We start from the raw sequence: 26,442 nt of genomic DNA, 5'->3' as shown, positions 1-26,442 counted from the left end.
ATGTCTCTGTGGCCACCTTGGCAAGGCAAATGGAAGCTAGTGGTGAAAGACCCGATGGCGGGCTCTTCACAGCTCCCCAGGCAGGACTATGAGGCCCTGCAGGAAAGGTGCCTGAGGGACAGCTGCCTCTTTGAAGACAGCAGCTTCCCGGCCACCCTGAGCTCCATTGGCAGTGGGCCTCTCCTGCAGAAGCTGCCACCCCGCCTGCAGTGGAGGAGGCCACCGGTAAGGGGCTGGGATGGGGGCTTCCGAACCACTCATGCAAAATATATCAACCCAGACATTCCTTCTGAGGGCTCAGGGCTTTCGGATACCTGTTCTTACTGTCTCCACATCTCCGTTTCCCAGGAAAAACCAGAGGTGATCCTGGGAGGGGTCTAAGCTGTAGCTCCCCCTCAGGCCTGAAATACACAGAGCAGCTGCAGCCAAAAGCATGTTAAGGTACCATTGAACTTCATCTGAGATTGCAAGGCATCCTGAGTCACATCCCCTGCCATCTGCCGGAGGGACATGTTTCAACATTCACACCCCACTCCCCCCAAATCAGGCTCACGAAACACGCAAATTAAGAAGCTATTAATCAGTTTACAAAAGTATCCTTCACTTTATAAATGCATCAACAATTCCTTTAAAAGGCAACTTTTCAATGTGTTCAAAAGTAATTCATCTCCCCCAAGCTTGATTTGCATACAAGATTCCGCAACACAGTAAAATCAACCTGTGCTGAAAATTCTCCCCTTTTGTGTTCCCTATTCAGCCATCACCATCAAAGCCAGACTTGTTAAGTCCCTACTATGTGGAAGATTCCCAAGTGTGCCTCCTGAACTAGAGGGCAGTCATGATTCTACTTCTTCTGGAAAACTGTGGGAGCTGCTGACACAGTTTTCACACCCCTGACCCTCAGTGAACCGTGAGGTGCAAAGACTGAGGGATTTGGTGCAGGCCGTGGATCAGAGAACAACCCCTCTCCCCATGATTCCCCCATCCCATCCCAGCCCACATCTCAGCACAGAAAGCCAAGGGGGCCATTATACTGGGGACCAGGGGCAGACAGGAGGAGTAGGGGCAGAATAAGGATGGGAAGATGTGTAGGAAAACTGACACTACCCTCTATAAGAGTTACTTCTACTTTTAATGGGAACTCCAAGAAAAGGCATTTTTTTTGGTACAAGTGCTATTTCTCACATCTACACAGAATTCATTGGGACCTGACTTCTATGAGCTTTAAGAAGGAATAAGAAATACAACGGAAAGAATCTGTATGTCAGATTTTCTGAGGCAGCCTTGATTCTACATACACATATACATATACACGTACACATACGCATGCACACACACACATATACATATATGTATAGATATACCTATTCTATGTTGCTGTCCTGTAAGTCCAGTTTGGGAGTATGGGACCCAATGGTCACTGTAACTCCAGGAACATCTTCTTGATCAGAAGGACAATTCTGTCTGTCCCCACAGGAACTGCACAACAACCCCCACTTCTATTCTGCCAAGGCCAGAAGACTGGATCTGTGCCAGGGATTGGTAGGTAAGTCTGCACAACCCCTGAGACACACATCTGGCAGCTGTGAGCCTGTCTCTGTCCAAGCAGAGAGGTGAGGGGAAGAGGGGAATCTAGAGATTCCAATGGGGGAAATGGCCATCTGAACTCTAGCTGTGTCCTTTGCTGAGAAAATGACAACTGGTCCTGTCAGGATGCATGGGAATATCAAAACTTGCCTAATGATAATCTCCATCATGAGTTTACAGGTCTAAGTCTTGTCTTGGGAAAATGTGCTCACTCTACCTTAGTCCCTGTAATGAGTCCTTCTTGACACACCTGTCACTAAATGCTCCAGAATAGGGTCTAAGAAGACCTCTTCTCAGCCCTTCTTTCTTCTTAGAGTAATAGAAACAAGCTTTGGCCACGCAGGAAGGCACATGTGTAGCAGTATTCATTTTACAGACAGGGAAATGAAGTCCAGAGGGTTTAGGCTTTCCCAGAAGAACATAAATCAGTTACAGAGACAGGAATTAGAAAAGTTTGGTTGTGTTTGGGTCCAAGTTCCTCAGGATGGAGCATTTGGGAAGCTAAAAGCTGGTCCAGGAATATGGTTCAATTCTTGTTGTCAAGTCTGGACTCCAGCCAATATACCCCCCTGCACATTTTATTCAATTACCGTTTTCCTCCCAGTATATAATTCCCTTCTCCTAAACCAGGCTACAAGCCCAGAAATTGGTACCAGGCATTTCTTGCATGCACTAAATTCTCAGTAGATTCATGTAGACACCTGGAGAATGTGCATGCATGTGCAGTACATCCATGCAGATACTGTATGCTGTCTGGCTTAGGTGACTGCTGGTTCCTGGCTGCTTTGCAAGCTCTGACTTTGCACCAGGACATCCTGAGCCAGGTTGTTCCCTTAAATCAGAGTTTCACCAAGAAGTATGCTGGCATCTTCCAGTTCTGGGTGAGTGTCCTCCTGGTGCTCCAGCCTGACTTGGGTGTATAGGAAAGAAAGTTCTTGGAAGAGTCATGTCTGTCTCCTGGGCTGACCATGTTCCACCATAATCTTCCGCCACCAATGGGCACTTTCTCCTTCCAGTTCTGGCACTTTGGGAAATGGGTTCCTGTGGTGATAGATGACCGACTGCCCGTGAATGAAGCTGGCCAGCTGGTTTTCGTCTCTTCCACCTACAAGAACTTGTTCTGGGGAGCTCTTCTGGAAAAGGCCTATGCTAAGTAAGACTAGCATGAGACACCGCCCCCTCCTCCCGGTCTCTGTCTCTCTCATCAATGTTGAAGGAGGGCAAGATGAGGCAGGTAAAGTTTATGAAGTGAGATACTGAGGCACGACTCAGTGAATATACAATTGACATATCCAGAGTCTTTTGTGTAGAGGTCACTCCATCTGAACAAGTTTTCGGGAATTTTGCCTTCCCTAATGGATGGAGTTGTTCACAGGAATAAGAACTGTGAGCAGACTTCCAGCCAAGATGGAGGCCTATACTGATGTGTTCTGTCTCCCTCCACAACTAAGAAGGAATACAACTACTGCAAAACCAGAAATAACCAGAAGTTCCAGAAAATAAAGCTACATGAAGTCGAACGTATGAAGTTATAAAGAAGTGGTGCTTGTCTGGATGGGTAGGAAGGGCAAAGCCAGGTTGAATAGGTCAAGCTGTGCTGGCGGCGGCAGCTGTGGTGACGGTGGTGGGACAGGGGTAAACACAGACATCCGTATTTAAGGGGAGGCAAGAAGTGCCTGGGGAGCACCCCCAGCTGCAGACCAAACCCATCAGCTCATGATTCCAACGCCGGGAAGGCAGACCCCCATTGCCTCGGACTGTGAGGGCTGGAGGCCGTGGGGACAGAGAAGGAGGCTCCTGGTCTCTCAGCAGAGAGTGAATGGCAGGAATCCATCTTCGACTCCTACCCCCACACAAAACACCACAGTGTGATGAGAAGGGTGGCCCAGTAGTAATGAGTGCATGGGGCTCCACCCCCTATAGCTTAAGAGGTTTGACAACCCCACCCAGGAAGCAATGGTAAACACAAAACTGTCAGGATGGCACAGATCATGATAGAGATCCCAGTGACGCAGCTGACCAGACATCAAATATTTAATCTAACAAAGCAGCAGATAGGAAATCTTTCTGAGGCACAGTTCAGACCTTTGGTTATATGAATGCTTACAGACCTAACAGCAGATCTTAAACAAGATGAGGAAGGAATGAAGGCTAGTCCTGATGAAATGAATGAAAATACACACGAAACTAGTGGTGAGGGTAAGAAAACAAGGGATCAAATCAACAAATCGGAACACAGGGAAGGAACAAACAGTCAACCAGTGCAGAAAGAGGAAACAAAAAGTGAGGAAAATGAGAAGCTCAGAAACCTCTGGGACAACTATAAGAGAGTGAATATCTGAATCATAGAGTTGCCAGGAAGTGAAGATAAAGAACTAGAAATTGAAAAATTATGTGAAAAAATAATGAAGCAGAACTTCCCTAACTTGGGGAAGGAAATAGACTTACAGGTCCAGGAAACACAGAGATTTCCAAAAAACTGGACCCAGGGAGAACCACACCAAGACACAATATAATCAAAATGTCAAAAATTAAGGATAAAGAGAGAATCTTAAAAGCAACAAGAGAGAAGAGAATTATGTACAAAGGGGTCCCAATAAGACTGTCAGCTGATTTATCAAAAGAAACTGCAGGCAAGAAGGGACTGGCAAGAAATATTCAGAGTAATGAAAAGCAAAAACCTAAGACCATAATTACTGTATCCAGCAAAGGTGTCATTCAGAATAGAAGGGCAGAGAAAGGGCTTCCAGGACAAAGTAAAACCGAAGGAGACCATCAGATCCAAACCACTGTTACCTGAAATGTTAACGGGACTTGTTTAGGAGAAAGAGGATATAAACTATGAACATTAAAATGAAAACTGTATCACAACAACCAACAACAGAATCTAGGGAACCGAAACAAAAGCAAACTAAGTAGGCAAGAAGAATAGGAAAAGAATTATAGGTATGGGGAACATTTTGAGGGGAGGTCAGCGGGGAGGGGGAAGGAGGGAAAGGGAGGGAGATGGTACAAGAATTAAGAAGCACAGTAGGAGGGAGTGGAGTAGACAGGAAGATGTTGAGAACTATATGTACAACCAATGGGCATGGACTAAGGGGAGGCAATTGGAGGGAGGTGGGGGTCACTGGGTGGAGGGGAACAAAGGCAAAAGAAATTGTGACAACTGTAACAGCATAATCAATAAAGCACATTAAAAAAAAAACAACAACGAGAAAAACTCGGAGCACATGTTTTCTCCTTTGCCCTGGGATGAAAGGAAGGGGTAACAGGCACATGCCCAGGGGATAACCAAGCAAGGCTCATTTAGACCATCCCAGGCTGCAGTATTAATGCCCCTGCCTTCTCTTCCTATGTTTACTTCTTCCCTGGGCAGGCTCTGTGGCTCCTATGAAGACTTGCAGTGTGGACAGGTGTCTGATGCCTTGTTGGACTTCACTGGTGGGGTAACAGTGACCATCCAACTGGCAGAAGCCCCTGGAAACCTCTGGGACATCCTAACCCGAGCCACCTACGGCAGAATGCTTATTGGCTGCCAGACCCACGTAGGGGTGAGCCTGGGCTTTGTGCTGGCAGGATGTCCTTCTCCTCTGCTGCCATCCTCTTCATCCACCAGTCACTGTCCTCACCTCAGCATGAGCCCCAAGACTTCCACAAACCCCTGCACCTAAAGTCCTGTGTCCAACCAGAGCAGCCCCAGGCAGGCAGGGCCGCCACTGAATGCAGATAGTGTGTGGAGAAGGGAGCTGACAGTTAAGTGTCAGCCACACACAAGCTATTTCACTAGCACAGCTAGTCCTTACTGTCTAATTTTAATAACATCCAAGAACACGGAACTGGAGTAGGAAGCCCTGGGTCTCGCTGTGCCTCAACTAATGACCACTGTGTCACCTTACACAACTGCCTAGTGGCTCCGAATCTGAGTTTATCCTCTGCAGACGGGTTATCAGGACTGCAGAGTGGCAGCCTGACTTAAAGATTTGAATGAGGCTGTGGGTACTGAAGAGCTATGAAAACAGTAAAGGTCACTCAGTGCAGCGTGGGCCTCTCCCACTGCCTCCTCGTGACTCCTGCTTCGGCCACACAGGTCCGCATGACTCCTGGATAAGCCATACCCAGCAGGACTGACAGGTGCTCTCTTGTCTCTACAGAGGGAGAGGGTGCTGGAGAACGGGCTGGTGGACGGCCATGCCTATACCATCATAGGACTCTGGAAGGTGGGTGGAACCACGCCACTCTGTTTCCTTCCGGCCTCCCCTACTCTCCTAGGGCTTCTCACCAAAGCATGGGGTCCTCTTGGTGAACGTTATTATCTCTATCTAGTCCAGGAGTGAATTCTTTGGGGTCCTCTGGGTCCTGCCAAAGCTGTTGGGGCTCCCCATACCTCTGTCCCTATTTTCTGGGGTGAAGTGGGGGGTTGTCCAGGTTTTGCCAGCATCTCTGCATCACTCCAACCTCTCTTTCCACGGGGAAGCCCCAGCCAATGGGCGTCTATCCTCACTGTGCCTCACAACCTTCCCTGGGCTTCCTTCCCTCTGGGCTGCCTTTACAGCTGGCTCTTCCCTCCCAGAGTCCTGCTTCTTTCTCACCTGCTCCTTCTCAAGCCTCCCAGTTTCTTTTCATTGCTATTTTACCTTCTGAGCTTTACTAAGCATTGAGCAAAAGAGGAATCAGGAACCCTGCCTACAGAGAACTCACAGTCAAGTGTAGAGACAATCCATATCTGAAAATGACAAGGGAGAAAATAGAAGCTGAGAGAAGAAGACACAGGTGAAAGGCTTGGGGGGGGGGCGGTCAGAGGTAGGAGAGAAGACATTCGCCTGGTTGGGTGGGAGGGAAGTCAGCAAAGGCTCTCTGGAGGAGGTGACATTGAGCTGGTCCCTGAAAGATGGTAGATTTGAATGAGGAGAAAGGACACTCCTGGCTGAGGGAACAGCATGTGCAAAGTGTGGAGGTAAGAAATCAGTAGGTTTAATCTTAAAGAACCACTGATATTCTCTAGAAAGTGATTACCAAAGAGTCTTCCAATTCCCTTTAATTCTTTTTCAAATTTCTTGAACTCAATTCATATCTGAATTCTTCCTCCTTCCAGATGTCCACCAATCATTTTTGTGTGTGTACCAAGAACTTCACATTTATGTTCATATTTATTTAGCAAGATTTATATTTGTTAGTATTTGTATGTTTATATTTATATTTTGTTTTATGTTTACTTAACAATATTTGACAAAATTTAGCACTTACTGTGTGCTAAATACTGTCCTAACTGCTTTAGAGACATTAACTCAATCTTTACAACAGCCCTGTGAGTAGGTGTATTAGTGTCTTAGGGCTGCCATGACAACAGAAATTTATTTCGTCATAGCTCTAAAAGCCAGAGTCTGAAATCAAGATATTATTAGTGCCCTGGCTGGTGTGGCTCAGTTGGTTGGAATGTCGTCTTGTAAACTGAAAGATCTCAGGTTCAATTCCTGGTCAGGGCACATACCTAAGTCTTGAGTTCAGATCCTGGTCGGGGCATGTACAGGAAGCAACTGATAACGTTTCTCTCTCACATCGATGTCTCTCTCCCCGTCTCTCTCCTCCCCTTCCCGTCTCACTAAAGTCAATAAGTATGTCCCAGGGTGAAGATTTAAGGAAAAAAATAGATGTCATTAGGGCCTTCCTCCCTCAGAAGGCTCTAGGGGAAAATTCTTCCTTGCCTCTCATAGTTAGTGGTGGTGCCCAGCAATTCTTTGCTTGGGAAGCATAGCTCCAACTTTTGCTTCCACCTTCACATGGCCTTTTCCTCGGTGTCTCCTCCCCTTCTTCTCTCTTGTCGTTGGATTTAGGACCCGCCTAAATCCAGGATGATTTCGTATCAAAATTCTTAATTACACCTGCAAAGACCCTTTTTACAAATAGGATCCTATTGACAGGTTCTCGGTAGACATATCTTCTGGGGGGCCACCATTCAGTCTGTTGTAGCAGATGTGACTGTCAGCTTCATTTTACAGATCAGGAAATAGTCACAGAGAGGTTAAGTAACTTACCTTAGGTTTCAGCTTGCAAGTAGCAGGGCCATTTTCTCCTCTGCCAACTCTCAGGGCCTTTGATCTTCCATTTCAAAGTCTCATTGCAGGCATGAATCTCACCCAGGTATCTGTAACACTTGCAGTTGGCACTCAGCCCAGCCACCTAAACTGCTTCTCATTTTGTGCAGGTGACCTGCAAACATGAACCTGAATATCTCGTCAAGCTGCGGAACCCCTGGGGGAAGGTGGAATGGAGAGGAGACTGGAGTGACAGGTAAGCTTCTGAGACTGGCTGGCAGGGGTGAGGAAAATGAGGAACATTTTCAGAGTGTGATGGTCAATCTCTCACATTTATAAAATGTTTAATGATATGTAGACTGTTTTCTCATTCATTTTAGTCATTTAAATTAAATACTTATTAAGAGCTTGCTGGCACTGTGCTAACTCCTTTGGATTTTTATCTCATTTAATCCTCCAAATAATGCTATTATAACATAGGTAGTTTTATCCCCATTCTACTGATGAGGAAATGATGCTTAGACTAGGTGAATTACTTAAGGCCTTAGAGCAGGATTCAATCAAGGTCTTTGCTGTCTAGTCTAGTGTTCCTTCCCTGGCATGGTTAAGTGGCTCTTGGGCTTGTTGAGTCAGAGGCAGACAGATCCAACTGGCCCCTACATTCTGGTTTTATTTAGTGGCCTTACGTTGTTTCTGCCTAAAGAACAGCCCTAAAGGGGTGTGGGCTTTATAGACTACAGACTGGCTGGACGGCTCAGGCAGAAAGGGAGACCAGTGATCCAGTCCTTTACCCTCTCGCTATGAAGATTTATAATACTGGACTCTGTGTAATACTTTAAAGTATAGAAACATGTCCACATACTCATTGTCACTTAATCATTTTTATAGATGAAGAAATGAAGGCTCAGAAAAATAAATTATATTCCACTCCTCATAGGATGTGCTGCACTTGATTTGTTATACACAAATAAAAAGAATTGTCAGAGGAACTGGTCTATGTAAAAAATGGCATCCAAAAAAAAGTGTATATATATATTTAAAGTGTTACCAAAATATAGCACCGTGATGTTGGTTTTAGTTTGTTTCATAGAAGAACAAGTCATCTTGGGCAAGGTTTTTCATTTCTCTGAGCCAAAGGTATGGGAAGGATTAAATAAATGATGAGCTTTTAGAGCCTAACCTGCTGTTAATCCCATCCAGTGTATATTTTCATTTTGAATATTGCACTTCCTAATTCTAGAGATTGCATTTGAGAATATCGTCTACTTCTCTCCTCATTAGGTTCACAGTTCCCATTTATACCTTGAGAATATTGAGTGGGTTAATGATAGCTGTTTAAATGTTTTTATTTGCTAATTCCATCATCTGTCTCATTTCTTGGTCTCTTTCTCCTAAGCTGTTTCTATTCCTGGTCATAGATCACATTTTCTACTTTTTTATATGCCTGGTAAGTTTTTAGTGGACTCTGGGCATTGTAAAGTTAAGTTTCTGAGTGCTGAATTTTGTTGCATTCCTTTAAAGAATGTTGGGCTTTTTCTGGCAGGTAGTTAAATTGCTTAGGGATAATTTTTGCTACTTTGAAGTCTTGTTTTAAAGCACTTTTAACACAGAGCTAGAGAAACCTTTATTTCAGGGATAATTTGATCCCACTATTAAAGTGTTGACCCTCTGGGATCTCTACTGAAGACCCCATGTAGTAGTCAACAAAGGCCTTTCAACTCTTGCTGGTGAGTATTCAAATGATTCCCAGCCCCGTGTCAGCTCTGGAAATTCTTCTGTGTCTAGTCCAGTCTTGTGGAGTTTTACTTTATGTAGGCCAAAGTCGCAAGGGAACCCCTGTGAAGTTCTCTAGGTCTCCTTCTTTATGTTGCCTCCTTCTCTCAGGCACTTTCCCCAGCCTATTCTAGCTGCTGTGCCCTCCCTGAACACCAGACTCTGTCTCCTCCACTCAGCAAGACTGCGACGATCTTTTGGGGTTCCTCTTTTCTGTGTCAGTGCCCAGGGAATTTGTTTCAGGCAGGAGTCCAGGCAATGTTAGGGCTCATCTCATTTGTCCCCCTCCTCTTGGGGGTCTCAATCCTGTGCTGCCTTCTCACTAACATATGAAAACAGTTGTAGTTGTTTATGGTGTGAAAGTGATACAGGAACGGCTTATCCTTCGTGGCCAGAAATAAAAGTCCAAAATGATGGGCTTTGAAAATAAGTAATTCCAATATAGGTTCAAATCCTGGCTCTGACATTTCATAGCTTTGTGACTTCAAGCAAGTGACTTAATCTCTTTTAACCTCAGTTTCTGACTCTCTAAAATGGCAATAAAAATCCTTGCCTTGCTAGGTTGTTATCCTTGACTGAAATGAAGCATGTCAAGAGCCTAGCCCAGATTTTGGCTCATTATGAGTGGTGAATTAATGATACATGTTGCTTTTATAATACAAAATGTGAGATTTAGTTGTCTGCAAAGGCAGCATGAAGAGAATAAATAACAAGATTATAGAGCATTCACTGAAGAAGTTCTCACACATCCTTTCATCCCCATGAAAACATTTCTTTTCTGTTTTCAGCTCAAGTACATGGGACCTCCTGAGCCTCAAGGAAAAGATGGTGCTGCTGAGAAAAAAAGATGATGGAGAATTTTGGTATTTGACTCAAGGATGCAGGACAAATGCCCTGGCTTACATTTGCTCATCCATCCAGCAAATATTTATGGGGTGCCTCATGTATGCCAGGCACCTCTTATAGAGAAACCTGGAAGATCCTTTAGGAGCCCACAGCCTAGCAAGGCAAACAACCCCTGCAAAGGAATAGTCACAGCCTCTGACAGGAGCAGTGACCATGGCATGGAGCTCAGCAGGTGCTCAGAGTGCAGTGGGGTGGTCGCCTCCTCCCAAATTCCACTCTGCTCTTATGTCACTCAGTGCACTCCATCCCACGGTTGTGCCTTTGCTGGCCTAAAAAAGGAAACGAGGGAAGAAGGAACTGCGAAGTCTTGCCAAGTTATAAGTCACTCACCTGTGTCCTCTAGAGCAGAATAGCACTACTCCCAGTGACTCTAAAGCCACTCACCTCTTATTATGAAAGGTCACCCAAATGCCCTGAGCCAATGCTGCTTCTGGGTGTCTGATGTGAGACCCACTGTTCCTCTTTCCCTTTACTCTTCACCCTTACTATTAACTTCCACCCTGTTCCTGTGATTCCTCTTCTCCATTGCCCATCCTTTTCAGATTGCTGCAACCCTGCTTTTTGAAGTAGTCACCGTGCTGAAGATCCCTGCAAATACTATTATTTCCACATCACAAAGAAGGAAACTGAGCACCAGACAGCTCAAATATCATGCCTTGATTGCAAAGTTAGGAAGTAGGAGTGAAGATTTTTATAAATTAATGATTGAGAACTGATTACTGAACATCTATAGATCAATTGACTGGTTATAAATGCCTCAATTCAGCTTCATCAGTTCAACCAACGAAATAGGAGGAATCTTCTGCTCAGGCAGCCATTGTATGAGGCTGCCTCCAGCCATAGGGAGGGGTTTCTTGGTAGCTCCACCAACCTGTGATGGCCCCTCACACTGGTCTAGCCAGCCCCACTGCCATGTCCAAAACCTGCTCAGCTCTGCACACGGGTGTGCAGGATGGGGGCCTGCATCTGGGAGAGGGCTGGGTTGCCCAGTGCTTTGCTCCAGCCTCCCCTTTTGTCCTGATAGCAAGGCATCATCTCATTTATCTTTGTACTCTTCCCTCTTCCTCTCCAGGATGACGCTTAAGGACTTTAAAGCACATTTCAAGCTTCTGGTCATCTGCAAACTGACCCCAGGCCTGCTGAGTCGCAAGGTGGGCCAGAAGTGGTTGTGCACCATGCAGGAAAGGAGATGGGAGAAAGAGACCACCGCTGGTGGGCCCATGAGATCGCACCGAGGTGAGTGAGCATGTGCAGAGGAGCCGGGACTCCTGGGTCTAAAGCGGCAGCTTCTCCAGGCAAGGGTGGGGATACGGGCAGAGCCACTGTGGATGGTGTGCAGCTCGTGCCCTGCAGAGGGCATCGGGCTGAGGGGTGAGGACTTCTGCTGGCCCAGCTAACTGCTCTGGCCTCTGCGGCATCCACTGCGAAGATGGGGCACCTCCGGCACTGATGTGCACAAAGGCACGGAAATCTCAGTCAGGCTGCCAGCCTGTCGGGGCGGCATCCTTCCAGAGGGCGCCTTCTCCTAATTAACACCAGGAGGCCACACGCACACGTGCGTGGTAAGAGTGTGGGTTACAACTTGTCCTGGTTTTAGGACAAGGTGATTGATAGGTTGAAGTAACCGTCCCTGAACAGGCAGGATTGAAAGAGCAATTATATCATAGGAATGAGGCCCTCCATACCTAGGAGGTCTTCAACTGCAGGAGGCAAACACATTTCAGTTTTCAAAATGGAAGATTTGGTGACTGTGTCCCTTTCTCTACAACAGAGGGAGTGAGGGATCCCTTTGGAAAGAAAGACTCGTAGGGTATGACCTCAGCGGACTGTGGTTGCCTGAACTCTGGTGTCCCCTGAACTCTGGTGTCCCTGTTCCAACAGTGTCTTCCTCCAAAGCCGAAGCTGCCCTTAACTAAGGCTTGGTTCCCTTAAAATGCAGGTGCCCTTGGGATCATGGCCACGTTCTCCTCAGTTAGTTAATACAGTCACTTACTGAGACAGCAGGTGTTTATGGGACATGGAGTCTTTGCCTGGCACTGTGCTGGGCAAAGGAGCTATGGTGGTGAGAATGCCCCTCAGTCTGTGTGTCTGTGGAACACCTGGGTGGTGGAGGCAAGATGCGATGGTGGATAAAGTGGGGTCAAAGAGACCCTGACTCTGTCCCGATGAACCTCCGGGTGCAAATCCTGGGGCAGGTGCCCTGGGTCTGTGCACCTCTCGGTGGTTTGGGGAACAAGGTGCTACGGGAGCTGAGGACCTGTCCCATTTTGCTGTTTTCAGCCCAAGACACATTCTGGAAGAACCCGCAGTTCCTGCTGTCCGTCTGGAGGCCCCAGGAGCGCAGGGCGTTCCTGATGCCCTGCAGCGTGCTGGTGTCCCTGCTCCAGAAGCCCCGGCACAGACACCGCAACCGCAAGCCTCCCCTCGCCATCAGCTTCTACCTCTTCAGGGTAGGGGGTGCTCTGGGGCACACTGCCTCACGCGGGGTTCCCATTTGTCCTTTCTTTTCTGTTTCCTGTCCTCTGTCTGCCTACCGACCTGGGTACAAATCCTGGCTCTGTCCCATAGGAATATGTGATCTAGAACAAGTCAGCTCCTTGAATTGAACCTCAGTTTCTTCATCTGTAAAATGGGGACAATGATATTTGTGCAAAGAGCAGAATGAAAGATCGTGTGGTCTTGCTTTTCACTATACCCAGGCACATAGTGTACAATCAATACTAGTTTCCTTTTTCTGTCCAAAAAAGCTAAGGTTGCCTTCCTTCACCCTTTTCCAGAATTCCTGATGATGGATTAAAATGTCACTGACTGGAATAGAAGGTCTTGTGGGAGAGGGTGGGATCTCCGTGGAGAGTCTTCCTGTATATCAGCCCCCGTTAGAATTTGTGCTTGCGAAAGCGTATTCACTAGCTAATGAGGTCTCTCTGTCTTTTTGTTTGTTTGTTTGTTTTTCAGATGAACAAGGTGGGTTCCACACTTGACCAGCTGGCCCTGGTTTGGAGTGATGTCATGTGTGACCAAGCCACTGTGAGGTTCAGTTTGACCATAGCAGCATTTTACAAGGAGCTCTGAGAAGGTCTGACAATAATGTTACTGCCTCTGCATGGGGAAGTAAAGAGCTTCTGCTGGTTTTGTTTTGTTTTAATTTTTTTATCCAAGGACCCTAAGAAATCTTTATGCCTCTATAGGGAGGTTTCTGAGCCTGGTGTAGAACCAATAAATCTTAAAATTTATTAAATCCCTACATAAATACCTAGGGCTAATATCAAAGACTGTCAAGCAGCATAGGAAGGCTGATAAATCACAACCTTGGCTGAGTTATGAAACCCGTAATACAATAGATCTATAACATATGAGACATGAGGAGACCGTGTAGCCCCCTGCCTTGGGGACAAGGGACAAAGGATTGGAAAATGGGACAGAAACATGAGCAGAAGACATCAACTCTGTATTTTGAGTGCAGTGACAGCCTAGAGGGATCAGTTAAGGCAGGAGGCATCCCAGCCTCTGCAGGCTGGCAGCTATTATTTTGTCTCCCAAAGAAAACAGGAGTAAAAACGTAATTTTCTCAGATTGGACTAAACAATATAAGAGGATTTTTATAAAGAAAAACATTTTGCATTGGGTGTCTTGGGTCAGTGTTGGTTTTTTCCTCCTGTGGGAACATGGAGTACTCCCAAAGTTGCCTATTAATTTAAAAAGGAAAAATTGTTTATATGAGAACTATTTCTAAACAGAACAAAACTACAAGCCAGTTAAAAAGTTAAAAGACAAGAATAAAGCAATAAATCCATGAGGGATAAGCAAGCAGTTGATTCTACCAGAAAAACTAAACCTAGGACAGCTAGTATGGCTGATTATAAAATTTACTTCTGAGATTCCTAGCAGCCAAGGCAAAGATGGCAATTGGATGATTCACTAGTTCTTATTGTCTGATTTATATATATATAATCAAGAGATACATTTTATTCCCGAGCCCTGAGATGAATCTGTGAAATATGTCTTTGTGTGGATGGGTAGTGTCTTTGTTAACAGTTGTATATATACTGAGAAAGGCATAGGGGCCTCATCTTCCTCCATAACCCTGAGTGAGAGCAAAGGGAAGAGGGAACAAGAGAGAAAAATAGAGAAAGAGGGAGAAGTAAAGGAGGAAGGGATGGAGAGAGAGAGCGAGTGAGTGAGAGAGAGAGAGAGAGAGAGAGAGGGAGAATATGAATATAAGGTAAGTAAAGTAAAACACACGCCCAGGCAATGCAAGAACCAGAGCCCTGATTAAGGTTTTCTGAGCTCTTGTCCATTCCCCTTTCCCCTTTATGAGGCTGTTTTCACTGAGATGATGTGGAATGTCCAGTTGATCTGTATGCAGCTGTTATGATGTTGGTGGGGAGGTGGTTGGTGGTCCCTCTGTGCCTATGACCATGATCATGTCATAATCCACATTGAAAGCACAGAGTCAGAATTGTAAGGAACAAGGACATTGGAGCTCGGTTGCCCTGAATTCCAGTCCTGGACAGGACTCTTACCAGCTGGGTGACTTTGGGCAAACGACCTAACTTAGAAAATGCAGGCACAGTGACAGTCCTCACATCATTTTGTATATGATGTTGTTTTCAATGTAATGGCAAATCAATTGATACGTGTTTATTCAGTCCCACGTAGGGTTCCAGCAAATGTGCCCACTCCTGACATGTTCTGTTTTAACCTTCCGGCTCCCCACTCCTTTATCCCATCCTCCACTGGGGCAGGTTGGATTTGGCAAATAGGAGCCCACCTTATTCCTGGCTCCTGGCCAAGGGATCCAGGCCTGGCCTCAAGCCCCAGGTAATGATCTAACTGGTGCCCTTCTGCTTGCCACCTACAGTTCTGTGATGACCAGAGGAAACTTCCCCATGAGTTCTTCTTGAAAAACAAACCCCTGAGCCTTCCTGAGGCATTTCTTCCAGTAAAAGAAGTAAGTCAGGAGCTGTGGCTGGAGCCAGGGATGTACCTCATCGTGCTCTGCGTGTCGGAGGCCTGCCAGGAGTCGGAGTTCGTCCTCAGAGTCTTCTCCAGGAAGCATGTCTTCTAGTAAGGGCACAGCCTCTCCTGGAGCTTGGGGGCCCCTCAGGCCAGGGACGATAAGGAGCATGAAGTGGGAAAGGCCATGGTTGGGGTCTCTGGGGCCAGTACGGACAGAGATTGGGAGAAGAGGAGAGCAGGGCAGCTCTCTGCTCAGAGAACATCCTTCCCTTCTTCCTCCCACTCTCCTACTAACCAATTAACAATCTGCTGGATATTACAGAGAAAAGGATAGAAAAGGCACAGGCCTGGCCCTTGCCCTCCAGAAGCTCAAGGTCTGGGAAGGACATGGACACGTGAGCAGTAATTTTTGTTAGACTGTGTCCAGCAGAAGCATGTACATGCACAGGGTGTTAGAGGAGCATCAGCTACCCTCCCACAGTCCTGGGGAAAGCAGGGGTGGCTTCCAGGAAGTGGTGATTCCTAAGGGATGCACAAGGTGGTTCAGATGAGGGGAGGCTGTCTGTCATTGACCAGCAGGCTCAGGCAGTGCTGGCGTGTGCAGGTAAATCTATACATACACATCCCACCTATACTTATTACTTGGCTTATAATTGTTTTGACAGGACAGCCCTTCAATACTTAAAATCCAGTTTTTTTTCTCTTTATGCTTTGGCCATTGACAGTTTAACCTGATCTCAAGCATCACGGCCTGTCAGACTGCTGCATCATAAAATATAAGGAGGAACAGTTAGATGGAGGCGGTGGAGCAAAGGGTGTGCTGGACAGAGGACTTGGCATGAGCAAAGGCACGAGATGAGAACCAGCACCAGGTGCGTAGGGAATTACAAGCAGTGTGCCATGCTGTGTGGCTAAACTTGCACTTCAAGGAGAAGTGGGAGGTGAGGCATGAGAGATGGACAGGCCCACACAGTGCCTCAGCTAAGGAACTCAGAAGAGTTCCCCCAGGGCAGGGAGAAGATTGGCAAGAAAGTTCCCAAGAGGATACTCAAGAAGAAATTCTGTCTTTTGTTTTCCCTCAGTGAAATTGGCAGCAATCCCAAAGCTGTCTTCTTTAAGGTAAGTAGTCAGGTGGAATTCCACATGGCTGGGACTGTTTACAAAGCCAGGATGGTGGGTTTCTCCCCTCAAGGTCAAGGGTCGGGGAGAAAGTCCTCAGATCCTGCAGACTGCTCTGTGGCACACACGCTGCGATATCTGTTGGGCCCTAAGGTTACCCAGGTTCTGCTGTTTTTGCACCAAGAGAACAGCCTTTCGGGGCAGGTCCTTGTCATCGAGGACCCAGAGCCCCAGGTGCATGAGTTATACCTTTACCTTCTTCTGCTTCTCTCTACTCGGTGTTTCTTTTACCCGCTTCCCTGTTTGCTATTTCCGCAAAGGTGGTGAGATTTGGAGAAATGAGGGTCGCGTGAATGCTGTGGTAGAACATTTAAGACAGTGCTCAAGGTCCAACATCTGGCTTTTAGAAGCCTGGGAGCCATGAGACATGAGAGTGTGTATGGGAGTTCATATATCCAGGTGAATAATCTTCCTGTGTATCTGTTCCTTTAGGAAATAGTAGACCCAACTGAAGGGCATGATGAGTTCTTCACCAAATTCTTTGAAAAGGTAAGTTGAAGAGGTGTGGCATCCAGAGGTGGGCAGGGCAGGGGACAAAGAGGAGCATGTAATTCCTTGGATTGTTGTTTGCATCTGCCTGGCCCTGTGTGTAAACTGTGATTTAAGATGACCTATTCCCCAAACTGCATGTTCTATTCAAGTCCTCAAGTTTTTAGACAAATGAGTGGAGCTGCAGTCTCCAGAAGGCTCCTGTAACATGCATATCTGTTCTCGGAAGCCATGTGCATTAGTTGTAGGAGAAAATGGAGTATAACAGAGTCAGAAATCAGGATTGGGAGTTGGGGTGGCCACGGCAATGAGGAGCCCAGGGAGAAAGACCTCTCGGGTGGTTTCCTGGAGAAGGGGTGGGACGGAGGGCCCAGGGCAGCACACCTGGTCCCCTGACTTCTTTCCTTGGGCTGATCCAGATCAGATGGCCAGTGGGGGGGGGGGGGGGGGCAGGGGTAGGGCTCTGGAGGCCCCTCTAACTTGCAGGGCAGCAAATCTATTTAGAAATAGGGCAAGAAATACACTGGAAATTGGGGGTCTGACATCTGAGTGATTTCATTAAAAAATGGAAGAGTGTGAGTTTCTTGTGTTAGTAACACTCTGGATTTAATTCACAACTTGCCTGTCCTCCCATCTTTTCTCATAGTCACCCCTGGTGCTTTGCTTAATGTAGCCAGAGAGGATATGTCAGAATCGTATGTGTTTTGTTTATAAATGTTTTCCTCCACACCAGGGTTTCCCAAACATTTTCTGCTGCTGTCCTCTATCTAATGAAATCTCATAGAGAATCCCAATATCTATGAAACAGATAAAAATTGTATATTATGAATAGTTATCTGTTTTATAAGTTCAAATGTGTGATCCTTGTATTTTATTAACATATTTTAAAGTTAAATGTTAACGTAAAGTGTTGCTTCTGGTGAATCTCAAATTAAAATCTAGAATCTTGGCTGAGGATATTTTTTGAGGAATAGAACCTAAACCAGATTATTTACTCAACTTCTGAAGCATCTCTATAGAATCCAGTTTTAAAGCCACTGGTCCCTTTTAGTCTATTTCTTCGGAGTCCTGCCCTGCCGAGGTGCTCTGCCCTTGGCGCCCAGTGAAAAACTGTGAAATTCCAGATTTAATTACATGACTAGTCATATTCCTTATGTGCAATCTAATGGTGTCACTCATTCTGCCCAGGGGTGGCATCTCGGCCACGCAGAGCAGATGCTAGAGAGGACATCCGAGCCCCCTTTAGCTGTGGCCCCTGTGTATCTAAGGAGACTCTCATAATGATGATTTTCTCCTGTCCCTCTGCTTTCACTCCAGAATCCAGAAATAAATGCAGCTCAATTGCAGAAGATCTTAAACCACCTGACTTGGTCAGGTGAGTATTTCAGAGACGTCCATCCTATAGGACTCAAGGGACACAACTGTTCTGATCTCTGGGTCTGTTTCTCTTTCCCCTGGTAGGACGCATGAACTACTGTGTGCTGGTCCCCTAAACATCTATGTCTTGTGTCTTACACCACGGTGGCTCATGTGGTCTGACAAGGCAAGAAAGAAATTTATGCTGTTTGGGAAATAGTTCTTGTTTTCTTTTGTTTTGTTTTGTTTCAGTGTGTAAAGACATACATATATCAGTGAAAATGAAGATTTCTGCTCTTTTCCTAGTTTGGGAAGAATAGTTGAGTACTTCTTTCTTGGCATATAAATTCCATGTCGGGAAACTGTAACCATTTCCTCAACAGAGCAAATAAATATTAAATATTGACTAGCCCACCAGGGAGCTCTCTTACAAATTTCTATTTAAATCAATCAACTTATAAAAATCTGGAAGGAGGGAGCACATCACCCAGGAGGGCTGACAATGTGTGGTATGGATGCCTTCGGGGGAAGCCTGGGTTACATTATTAGGAAAGCTTAAAGTCCACATGAAACTAGTTTATGAGTGTATTTTGAGTGAGAAGAACATGATTCCTTCAGGGAGGAAATTAATCTTCAAAAAAATTTTAAGCCAGAAAAATTAAAGGGTATTTTCTGCCTAACATATGTGATTGCTTCTTCTTTACATGAAAACAAGACTTCCTGAAACCCAAACAAGTTAAGTCCAGGGCATTGTGTGACTCAGGGCTTGAGATGATTTCCAGGTGGTTCTCAAAGCCTCATTTAGGTAAAAGAGCCAGAAGATGAGACTCTAGAAATGATGGAATCTAAGAACCCTGCCTCTGCCCCACTTGGAAACATATTCCAGGGAAATTATCCAGAAAAGTAGACATTTCAGTTTTTCTCAATGACTTGATCACAACCAGTATGCAAAGTAGTTTTCCAGGAATCTATGGACAAATTGCTTCTGTTTAGTCTCTGAGAGGGGTTCTGGTTTGATGGATCAGGGAACTACTATGGATTTTGGTGAAGTACTTGGTAAAGCCTCCCATGATAAATGATGAATGTGGGTTGGAAAGCAGCAATGTGAGATGTATTCACAAGTCTTATCACCATTCCGAAATTTTATATAAATATAAAACCAGAGGGATGAACTCTATGATATAGCTGAGTATCTAGATGTTTAGATGAAAGTCTTTGGACTCTGCCCTTGGTCCTCCCTTCACCTCCTCAACTTTTACCAGTGGTTCAGAAGAAGACATGGAAGGCAGGCTGACCAGATGTGCCGATGGTACATGCTGGGAGCAATCATTATCATAGACAGCAGCACTGAAATTCAGAATGCCACTACAAGCTGTGCCCAAACCAAAAAGATGAAAGACAGTCAGGATAATAATTCAAAACTACCACTTGGTTATTTTAAAAACTTGGTTGTGCACATTCCTAACAGAAGAGACCCCATTTTTCTGGTACTTTGATGTGAAACGTATCTGGTTAATGTAAGTGACCTCGAGCTTTGCGTGAGCTAGTAGTTCTAAATAGCTGCTACTAAATAAGCTAATCCAGATTGAGGCTGTATTTAATGGAAGCATTTAGATTGTGTTTTTGAAATTGTGTTCCAAGAAACATTAGAAACCAAGAAGTTTTAGTAAGTGTCTCAGGGAATAGAAGGGATTAGGTTCTGTGTCAAACAAAATTTTGGTGTTGGCCCCTCCACACTTCTCATATATGAAGGCACCTGACGATTGGAGAAAAGCATCTATAGATACAAAGTATTTCAAATTTGTTTGAACTCAGAACCCTTTCTCTGCAGAACATCTCCCTTGGAACATAGTTAGGAAAATACAGACTGAAAATTTTGCAAGTGACAGAACCATTTTACTCTACTTAACCAAGTTTCATCTGAAGGAGTGTGTTCCAGGAGGGATTCGGGCAAAGTGTAGCTCTAGAAGAGGGTAATGAGAGTTTAGAAACCATATCACCTGGGGAAGAGTTGGAAAAATATTGAGAGGAGACAGAAACCCATTTATGCTTTTCTGCAGGCAGAAATGAGGAATAGTGAGCGGATATTACAGGAGCTTCCTTTGAAAGTAACATAGGAAGTCTCTCCTGAATGGAGCTAGCCATCCAGGTGAGCCTCCATCACTGACCAGCCATAGTCAATACATCTGAGGAAAGCATCCCTTCATTTTGATGGGAGCTTGAACAAGTTGACCTCTCAGTTCTCTCTCATAGAGCCCATGACTCTTGGATCCTGGCCCTTGCTGGGTACCTAGGGCCACATTCTTTTGACCCACTTTGTAGGCAACTCTAGGTTATGATTGGGGTTCTCCGCAGGGGTTTACTATGCAACTTGGGTGCCGAGATCACCACCAAGCCTTCCCTCTCTCCCCATGGCTCTTTGTCTCTTCCCTTCCCATAGAAATGATGGTTATCAGAACCTGTGGCTCTGCCATCCTGGGCCAGCCCCTATGAACTCTTTCTGTTCTTCTACAGGTCTGGGGAGCACACAGCCCCTCTTCAGCCTCGATGCCTGCCAGGGGATCCTGGCTCTACTGGATGTATCTTTTCTTGTCTGTGGGAGGATGCACGCTGCTGGTTGAGAGCTTCTCCTTGAAGCCAGTCTGCCTGAGTTTGAATCCCACACCCCAGTGCTTACGAGTTGGGTCATCCTGGGCAAGTCACTTAGCCTCATGGTGTCTCCAGGTCCTCATCTGCAGCCTGGGGATGGCATTTGAGCCTCATCCATAGGATTAGTGTGAATGCAAATGGGATAAGCTATGTGAAGTGCTTAGGATGGAACTGTCCTAGGGAAAGTAATCGATATTAACTATTAATAACAATAGTCTGATAGTGAGGCTGAAGCAGCTGTAGGGTGGTGGCTAGTAACAATTCTCCAGATTTATAAGAAACTTTAACAAGAATTTCAGGGTCCTAAGTTTTTTCCTTGGTGATCAGGCAGGGGCTGCCCCCATTTGCAGGTCAGGAAATCGAAGCTCAGGGAATCCAACAACTTGCAGCAAACTCAGTTTTCCTAGTTCTCAACCCTGCAATTATTTTTTTAAGCAAACCTCCTGCCTGTCTAAGTGGACACTTTAATCAGACTTTGTTGTCCATACTACAGATAGGCACATAGGATGGGTGTGTTGGGGGGGTAGGGGAGGGAGTAGCAAACACAAACCACAGTGATGGCGAAACTTTGCAGAGGGCACGAACAGTGTGGGATGGTGGTCAGGGGTACAGGCGTTGGACAGGTCCCAGCCTCATCGCCAGCTGTATAAATATGGACATGCTCAGACTCTCTGAGCCCTCATTTCATCATTCATGACAGGGACAAATTAACACCAATCTCACTTACCCGGTGAAAATGAAGTAACACGATAAAGAGAGCAACTCAAAGCTAGACCCGTTGTAAGGGTGGGATGCTGACCCCATCTCTCTAATGAAGTGGTACTAGGACATGATCTACAAGGACAACCATTAAGCCTTTAACTTTCATAAAATGACTGAATATAAGAAGCATCCTTAGCCACCTGACTCCTTCGGTAAGCTGGTTTTGACAATAATACAAAAGTTACCGGGTTTTAAAAATTTTAAATTAAATCAAATCCAATTGGCCACGTCAAACTATCCTGCTTCCCTAAATGGTAGCTGTTATCATTGTCACCGTTAACCATCATCAGCCCTTCTCCCTGGCTGCTGTGTGGCCGCTCATTCTGTCCTTTCCTAGCAAGGGCAGGGAGCCCTGGGCTGGACTCTGCAGCAAGCGGGGGCCATTGGAGATACCCAGCATGGAATGAGGCTGTCCACAGATCACACAGTGCTGTATGGAGGGCTTGTCGCTGCCTTCAGAGGCATAGATGAACCTCCCCTGGCAACTTGGACCTTAACCCTGCTATCAGCTTAACGCATCAGGTACCATGAACATTCAGGAATTCAGAGACCTGTGGAAGCACCTGATGCTCTATCAGGTAAGAACAAGTCTCGCAGGATGCTGCAGAAATGGCAATTCTGCAAAGTATGAAAGGGACTGACTTCTCTCCCTTTCAGCCCCTTAGACCCAACGACTCACCCACCCTTCTCTGCTCCTCTTCAGGTGAGACTCCCTCTCTCCTTCACAAACTCAGAGAGCCTGTTGCTCTAGTCTCCTGAATCTCTAAAGCTCACATCTGATCACATCACTTCCTCCCTGAAAGCTCTGTGAGGCTCCTCACGGCCTTCAGAGGAAGTCCACACTCTTTAGTGGGGCATTAAAGTCCTTCATAAATGGACTCTTCCCTCCTTTTCCAAGCATTACTCACAGCTCCCCTCCTTGTCTCCTGAGCCATAAAGTTGGAAGCTCTTCAAAGGTTGGGGAATGTGCTCAGACTAAGCCCATTGACATGTACCCAGACTGTCTATCCCCTGTGACCTAAAGACCCCTCTTTCTCTCAGAAGCCTTAAGAAGAAATGGGCAAGGAGGTGGGATCCTGGCATGCACCCTCTGTCCTGGCAGCAGGCCTTACAGATGGAGCCTCCACTCTCCAACAGTCCTCTGCGGCATTGACACCGGGGATGGAGGGGCTCTCGGGGGGTACTTAACATTTGATTCTTTGCAGGTGGTTTTCCGCAAGCAGGACAGTGGCCGGTCAGGATGCCTGAACTGGGCACGGCTGCAGGCTGCCATGAAGGATGCAGGTGAGCATGGGGGAGCGGTGGGCGTGAACAGGATGGGGGGGGGTGCATGACATTCTGCAGTAATCCTAATTCACAATCTTACTCCCCGAGTTCAGAGATCCAAACACATAGATCTACAAAAAACAGAAACATTTTTTATTATCAATCACTATTATCACGGTTAACAATTATTGAGGGTTGGCACATCCACACTCTCATTTAATCTTCAACAATGCCCTATTCTAATCCCCACTTTACAGAGGAAGAAATTGAAGCTCAGGAAAGTTAGGTAACTTGTTTGGGGTTTAAATTTGGGACCACCAGGCTCCAAAGCAGATGCTCTTGACCCCTAATAGACTGCCTCCTGCCTTGAAGGCCAGTAACCCACTTGATAAAAAGATCCTCATGCTGGTTGCCCAAGGGGGCAAGAAGGGGAAGTGGCAATCCAATGAATGGACTAAATAGTTAAACAATTCACAATGAAGCTTATAAAAGAAGACCCCCCATGCTTTCAGGACTCCAGTCCCAGAAGAGGAGGGACACTTTTAGGGGTCTCAAATGGAATGGGAGGTGGGTATGAGGTCCCCAGCACACATGGCAGGAGTCTGTGTTCAATGCAGGAATCGTGCTCAGTGACGACATCTGCCTGCTGATGCTTATCTGCTATGGTGGCCCCAACCTGCAGATGGAATTTGTCAGCTTTGTCCACTTGATGCTGCGCGTGGAGAAGATGGAGAGTGAGCTGGCAGGAAGGAGGGAGGGCCAGGGCTTCCTCTGCACTGCTCATGGATCGCCCACCTGTCCCCAGTTCAGGGAGGAGAGCAGCCAGTGCAGAAACAACACGTCAGGGGGCTATGGGGAATGCTGGCTTCATGCCTGGGAAACCAGGCTGCACCTACCCGACTAATTGGTACCCTGCCTTTTCCAGAGGCAAAGGTGGGAGGCAGCTCACTTGTGATAAGTGTGGCCACATGTACTTCCACAATTGGGTTCCCAGGTGAGGAGACATATGGGAGGAATTAGTTCATAATATTTTCTAAACACTTGAGCTGTGTTTCTTGCTTCTGCATTTTCACAGATGTCTTCCAAAATTTAACCCAAGATGGCAAAGGGATATACCTCCAGAAGCCAGAGGTAAAACTTTCTCCGGGGGCTGAATCACATCATGTACCGTAGCGGGGGGCCACAGCAGGCCCAGGCTCGCAGGAAGGACAAGGCTTTGGGGGGCTTTTCATTCTCTTGAGTTCAGGATGTGGCACTGAATTCACTTCCCATATTCATTCACTTTTCCATCGAATATTTAGTGAGCACCCACTCTGTACTATGCACATATGAAGGGAACAGGAGACTGACTCAGTGTACCCAATGACTATGACCACGAAAATGCCATGTGACAAGTCCATACAACTTCACTGGTGATGACAGCATTTATTTGGCTCCCCAGTCACATGCTGGGAGTCAGCGGGTCTTGGCTGGCTGGCTAGTGACTGTGGGTGATGGGGGCTTTTCTGGAACCTTCATTGAGGAAGCTGTGGCCAGGCTTGCCTTTCTCAGAATGATGGCAGAAGCCAAGGGGTGTAAGCTGAAACACACAGGTCTGCATGTCTGGGGATAACGTGCCTTGCAACTCATTCTGTTATCCTAAGCAAGTCACATGGCCAAGTCCACTTTCAACATATGGGGAACTAGCCTTCTCTTCTCATTGGGAAGAACTTTAAAGGCACTTGCAGAAGTCATGGAAGCAGAGAGGGTGAAGACCTGGGCCAGCAATGAACTTGAGCACAGTTATAGGAGAGAGCTGATGTAGCTAGCATGTCCCACAAAGGCCTTTGCAGAGGAGGTGATATCGAAGTTGAAATGTCAAAGATAAGAAGGAGCCAGGCAAGCAGATTGGGGAGTAGGAAAGGCCCAGACAGAGAGAAAGGCAAGTACAATCCTGGCTAGAGTACAGAGCGTGAAGAAACTGGCTTAGAATGAGTCTGAAAAGATCAGGACATATAGGCCAGAAATAAACTTCATTTCAATAGCTGGCTTAGCCTCCCCATATGGAAAGGGATTCTAACCTAGTCTCTGTGCCCTCATCTTGAATCTCATACAGTGCTTTGCACGTAGTAGGTGCTTGACAAATGTTTATTGAGTGAATGATGTGATATGCTCAGGAGAAGACAAATCTGTGGCCTGACACCAGCTGTATTCCTTGGTCATTCAAACTGCATGGGTGTATTAAGCACTTGCTCTGCCAGATGTGGTGGGAGGTGGTGTTTGCTGCAAAGACATTGGAGTCTGGAGTCTGCTCTTCCTTTCCGAAACACATCCTCTGTTCGGGCTTCTTAGAAAGGACCTACTAAAAGCTGGGGGTTCTTTGTTGACCTCGAAGGTTCATTTTATGAAATATCTTTCCAAGATAGAGGGACCCTCAGCATGTGTCTCCCCTCAATCACTTCCATGTTCAAGTGTGAAGGTGGGATTCAGCTGGAGGAACAATGGTTAGACTCTTCTGAGCCCATCCCAACCTAAGATCCCCCAAGGTCACTTCCTGATCCCAAGGACACTTCCATAGTGCAGGCTCAGAACTGGGAGAGCAAGGCAACATGAGGGTGCAGTTGAAATGGGACAGCACACAGCCTGAGCAGGCTGGCAGTGCAAGGTGCTATGATGGGAGGAAGATTGGACTGAGACCTGGTTGAACCCACCATGCTCTTGTAACCAGCAAATCACGTTAACTCTCAGTGCGCAGGCTGGGCTAGGTGCTCCTCAAGATCCCCTCCAGCTCTGACCATGTCTGATTTCATGAGGAGGAGGTCCTCAGGGCCATCCAAGGAGTTCCACAAGGAGTGGCAGCCAACTTGTTGGAATTTCACTCTGGGGTTTTCTTTGACCCATCGCTAAGTTACTTCACCATCATCATCTTCATCGCCACCATCATCAGCATTATCATTGGGATGTAATTAGTCCAGGAAGTGGTTTCTCCAGAAGTGCCCTCTGTGTGAAGTAGAGGGACCATGCATCACACCCACATAAAGCTGTCAGACAAATGGGTCTAAAAATGTAAAGATGTAGAATATGCTCTAATGGATTTCTGCTACCTTGGTTGGTCCATACACCTGCACACACAGCTGTCGCGAGCATACCAGACTGAATTCATGGGGAAAAAATGCACTGAGGATTGAATACAGAATCAGCCTATATCTTGACTATCATCATTCATTCACAGTCACCATGAGAAGTCAAGGTTGATTATATTTCAGGTTGATTTATAAACATGCTACCAGATGGTACGGTCCCTCTGGCTAAACCATCCATTAATATCCTGTCTCCATGGCTTCCCAGGAGTGAGGGGGAGGGGACCCAGAATCCTATGTCAGGCTATTGGACCTGATGACTGAGAAATGCAGCACCTTTAATGGAATGTCAGGGGTTGGGCTAAACTGACCATAATTTGCTTCCCTGTTCTATGCAGTGGCTGATAATGACTCTGTACTCCTGA

At 46.2% G+C, this 26,442-nt stretch overlaps 1 protein-coding gene across 2 annotated transcripts; it reads left to right on the top strand.

Annotated features, from left to right (window-relative positions):
- CAPN14 (calpain 14) lies at positions 1-26,442 on the top strand. 2 transcript variants are annotated; one of them, XM_090280204.1, is made up of 21 exons: positions 1-225; positions 1,477-1,546; positions 2,350-2,468; positions 2,604-2,740; positions 4,964-5,138; positions 5,739-5,804; positions 7,790-7,875; positions 10,181-10,255; positions 11,371-11,534; positions 12,585-12,748; positions 13,254-13,262; positions 15,160-15,365; positions 16,340-16,376; positions 16,869-16,925; positions 18,243-18,300; positions 20,796-20,860; positions 22,202-22,270; positions 22,898-22,976; positions 23,576-23,692; positions 24,034-24,089; positions 26,416-26,442. In XM_090280204.1, the coding sequence occupies exons 1-21, from the start codon at positions 1-3 to the stop codon at positions 26,440-26,442; spliced, it is 2,061 nt and encodes a 686-aa protein (XP_090136330.1). The 2 variants fall into 2 exon arrangements, with proteins under 2 accessions (XP_090136330.1, XP_090136331.1); XM_090280205.1 differs by lacking the exons at positions 1-225; positions 1,477-1,546; positions 2,604-2,740 and having other exon boundaries at positions 2,446-2,468.

The sequence above is a fragment of the Furipterus horrens genome, unplaced genomic scaffold, assembly GCF_987537825.1.
Source record: "Furipterus horrens unplaced genomic scaffold, mFurHor1.1.pri manual_scaffold_6, whole genome shotgun sequence".
Lineage (NCBI taxonomy): Eukaryota > Metazoa > Chordata > Mammalia > Chiroptera > Furipteridae > Furipterus > Furipterus horrens.
The sequence above is the reverse complement of the archived record's forward strand: the minus strand, read 5'-3'. Positions and strand labels throughout refer to the sequence as shown.

What these genes read in the sequence shown, in the direction of transcription:
- CAPN14 (XM_090280204.1), top strand. Translation starts at nt 1, where the DNA reads ATGTCTCTGTGGCCACCTTGGCAAGGCAAATGGAAGCTAGTGGTGAAA. An exon ending in GCTGCCAGACCCACGTAGGG is followed by an intron (nt 5,139 to 5,738) that starts GTGAGCCTGGGC and finishes TTGTCTCTACAG; the next exon opens with AGGGAGAGGGTGCTGGAGAA. An exon ending in TATACCTCCAGAAGCCAGAG is followed by an intron (nt 24,090 to 26,415) that starts GTAAAACTTTCT and finishes TGTTCTATGCAG; the next exon opens with TGGCTGATAATGACTCTGTA.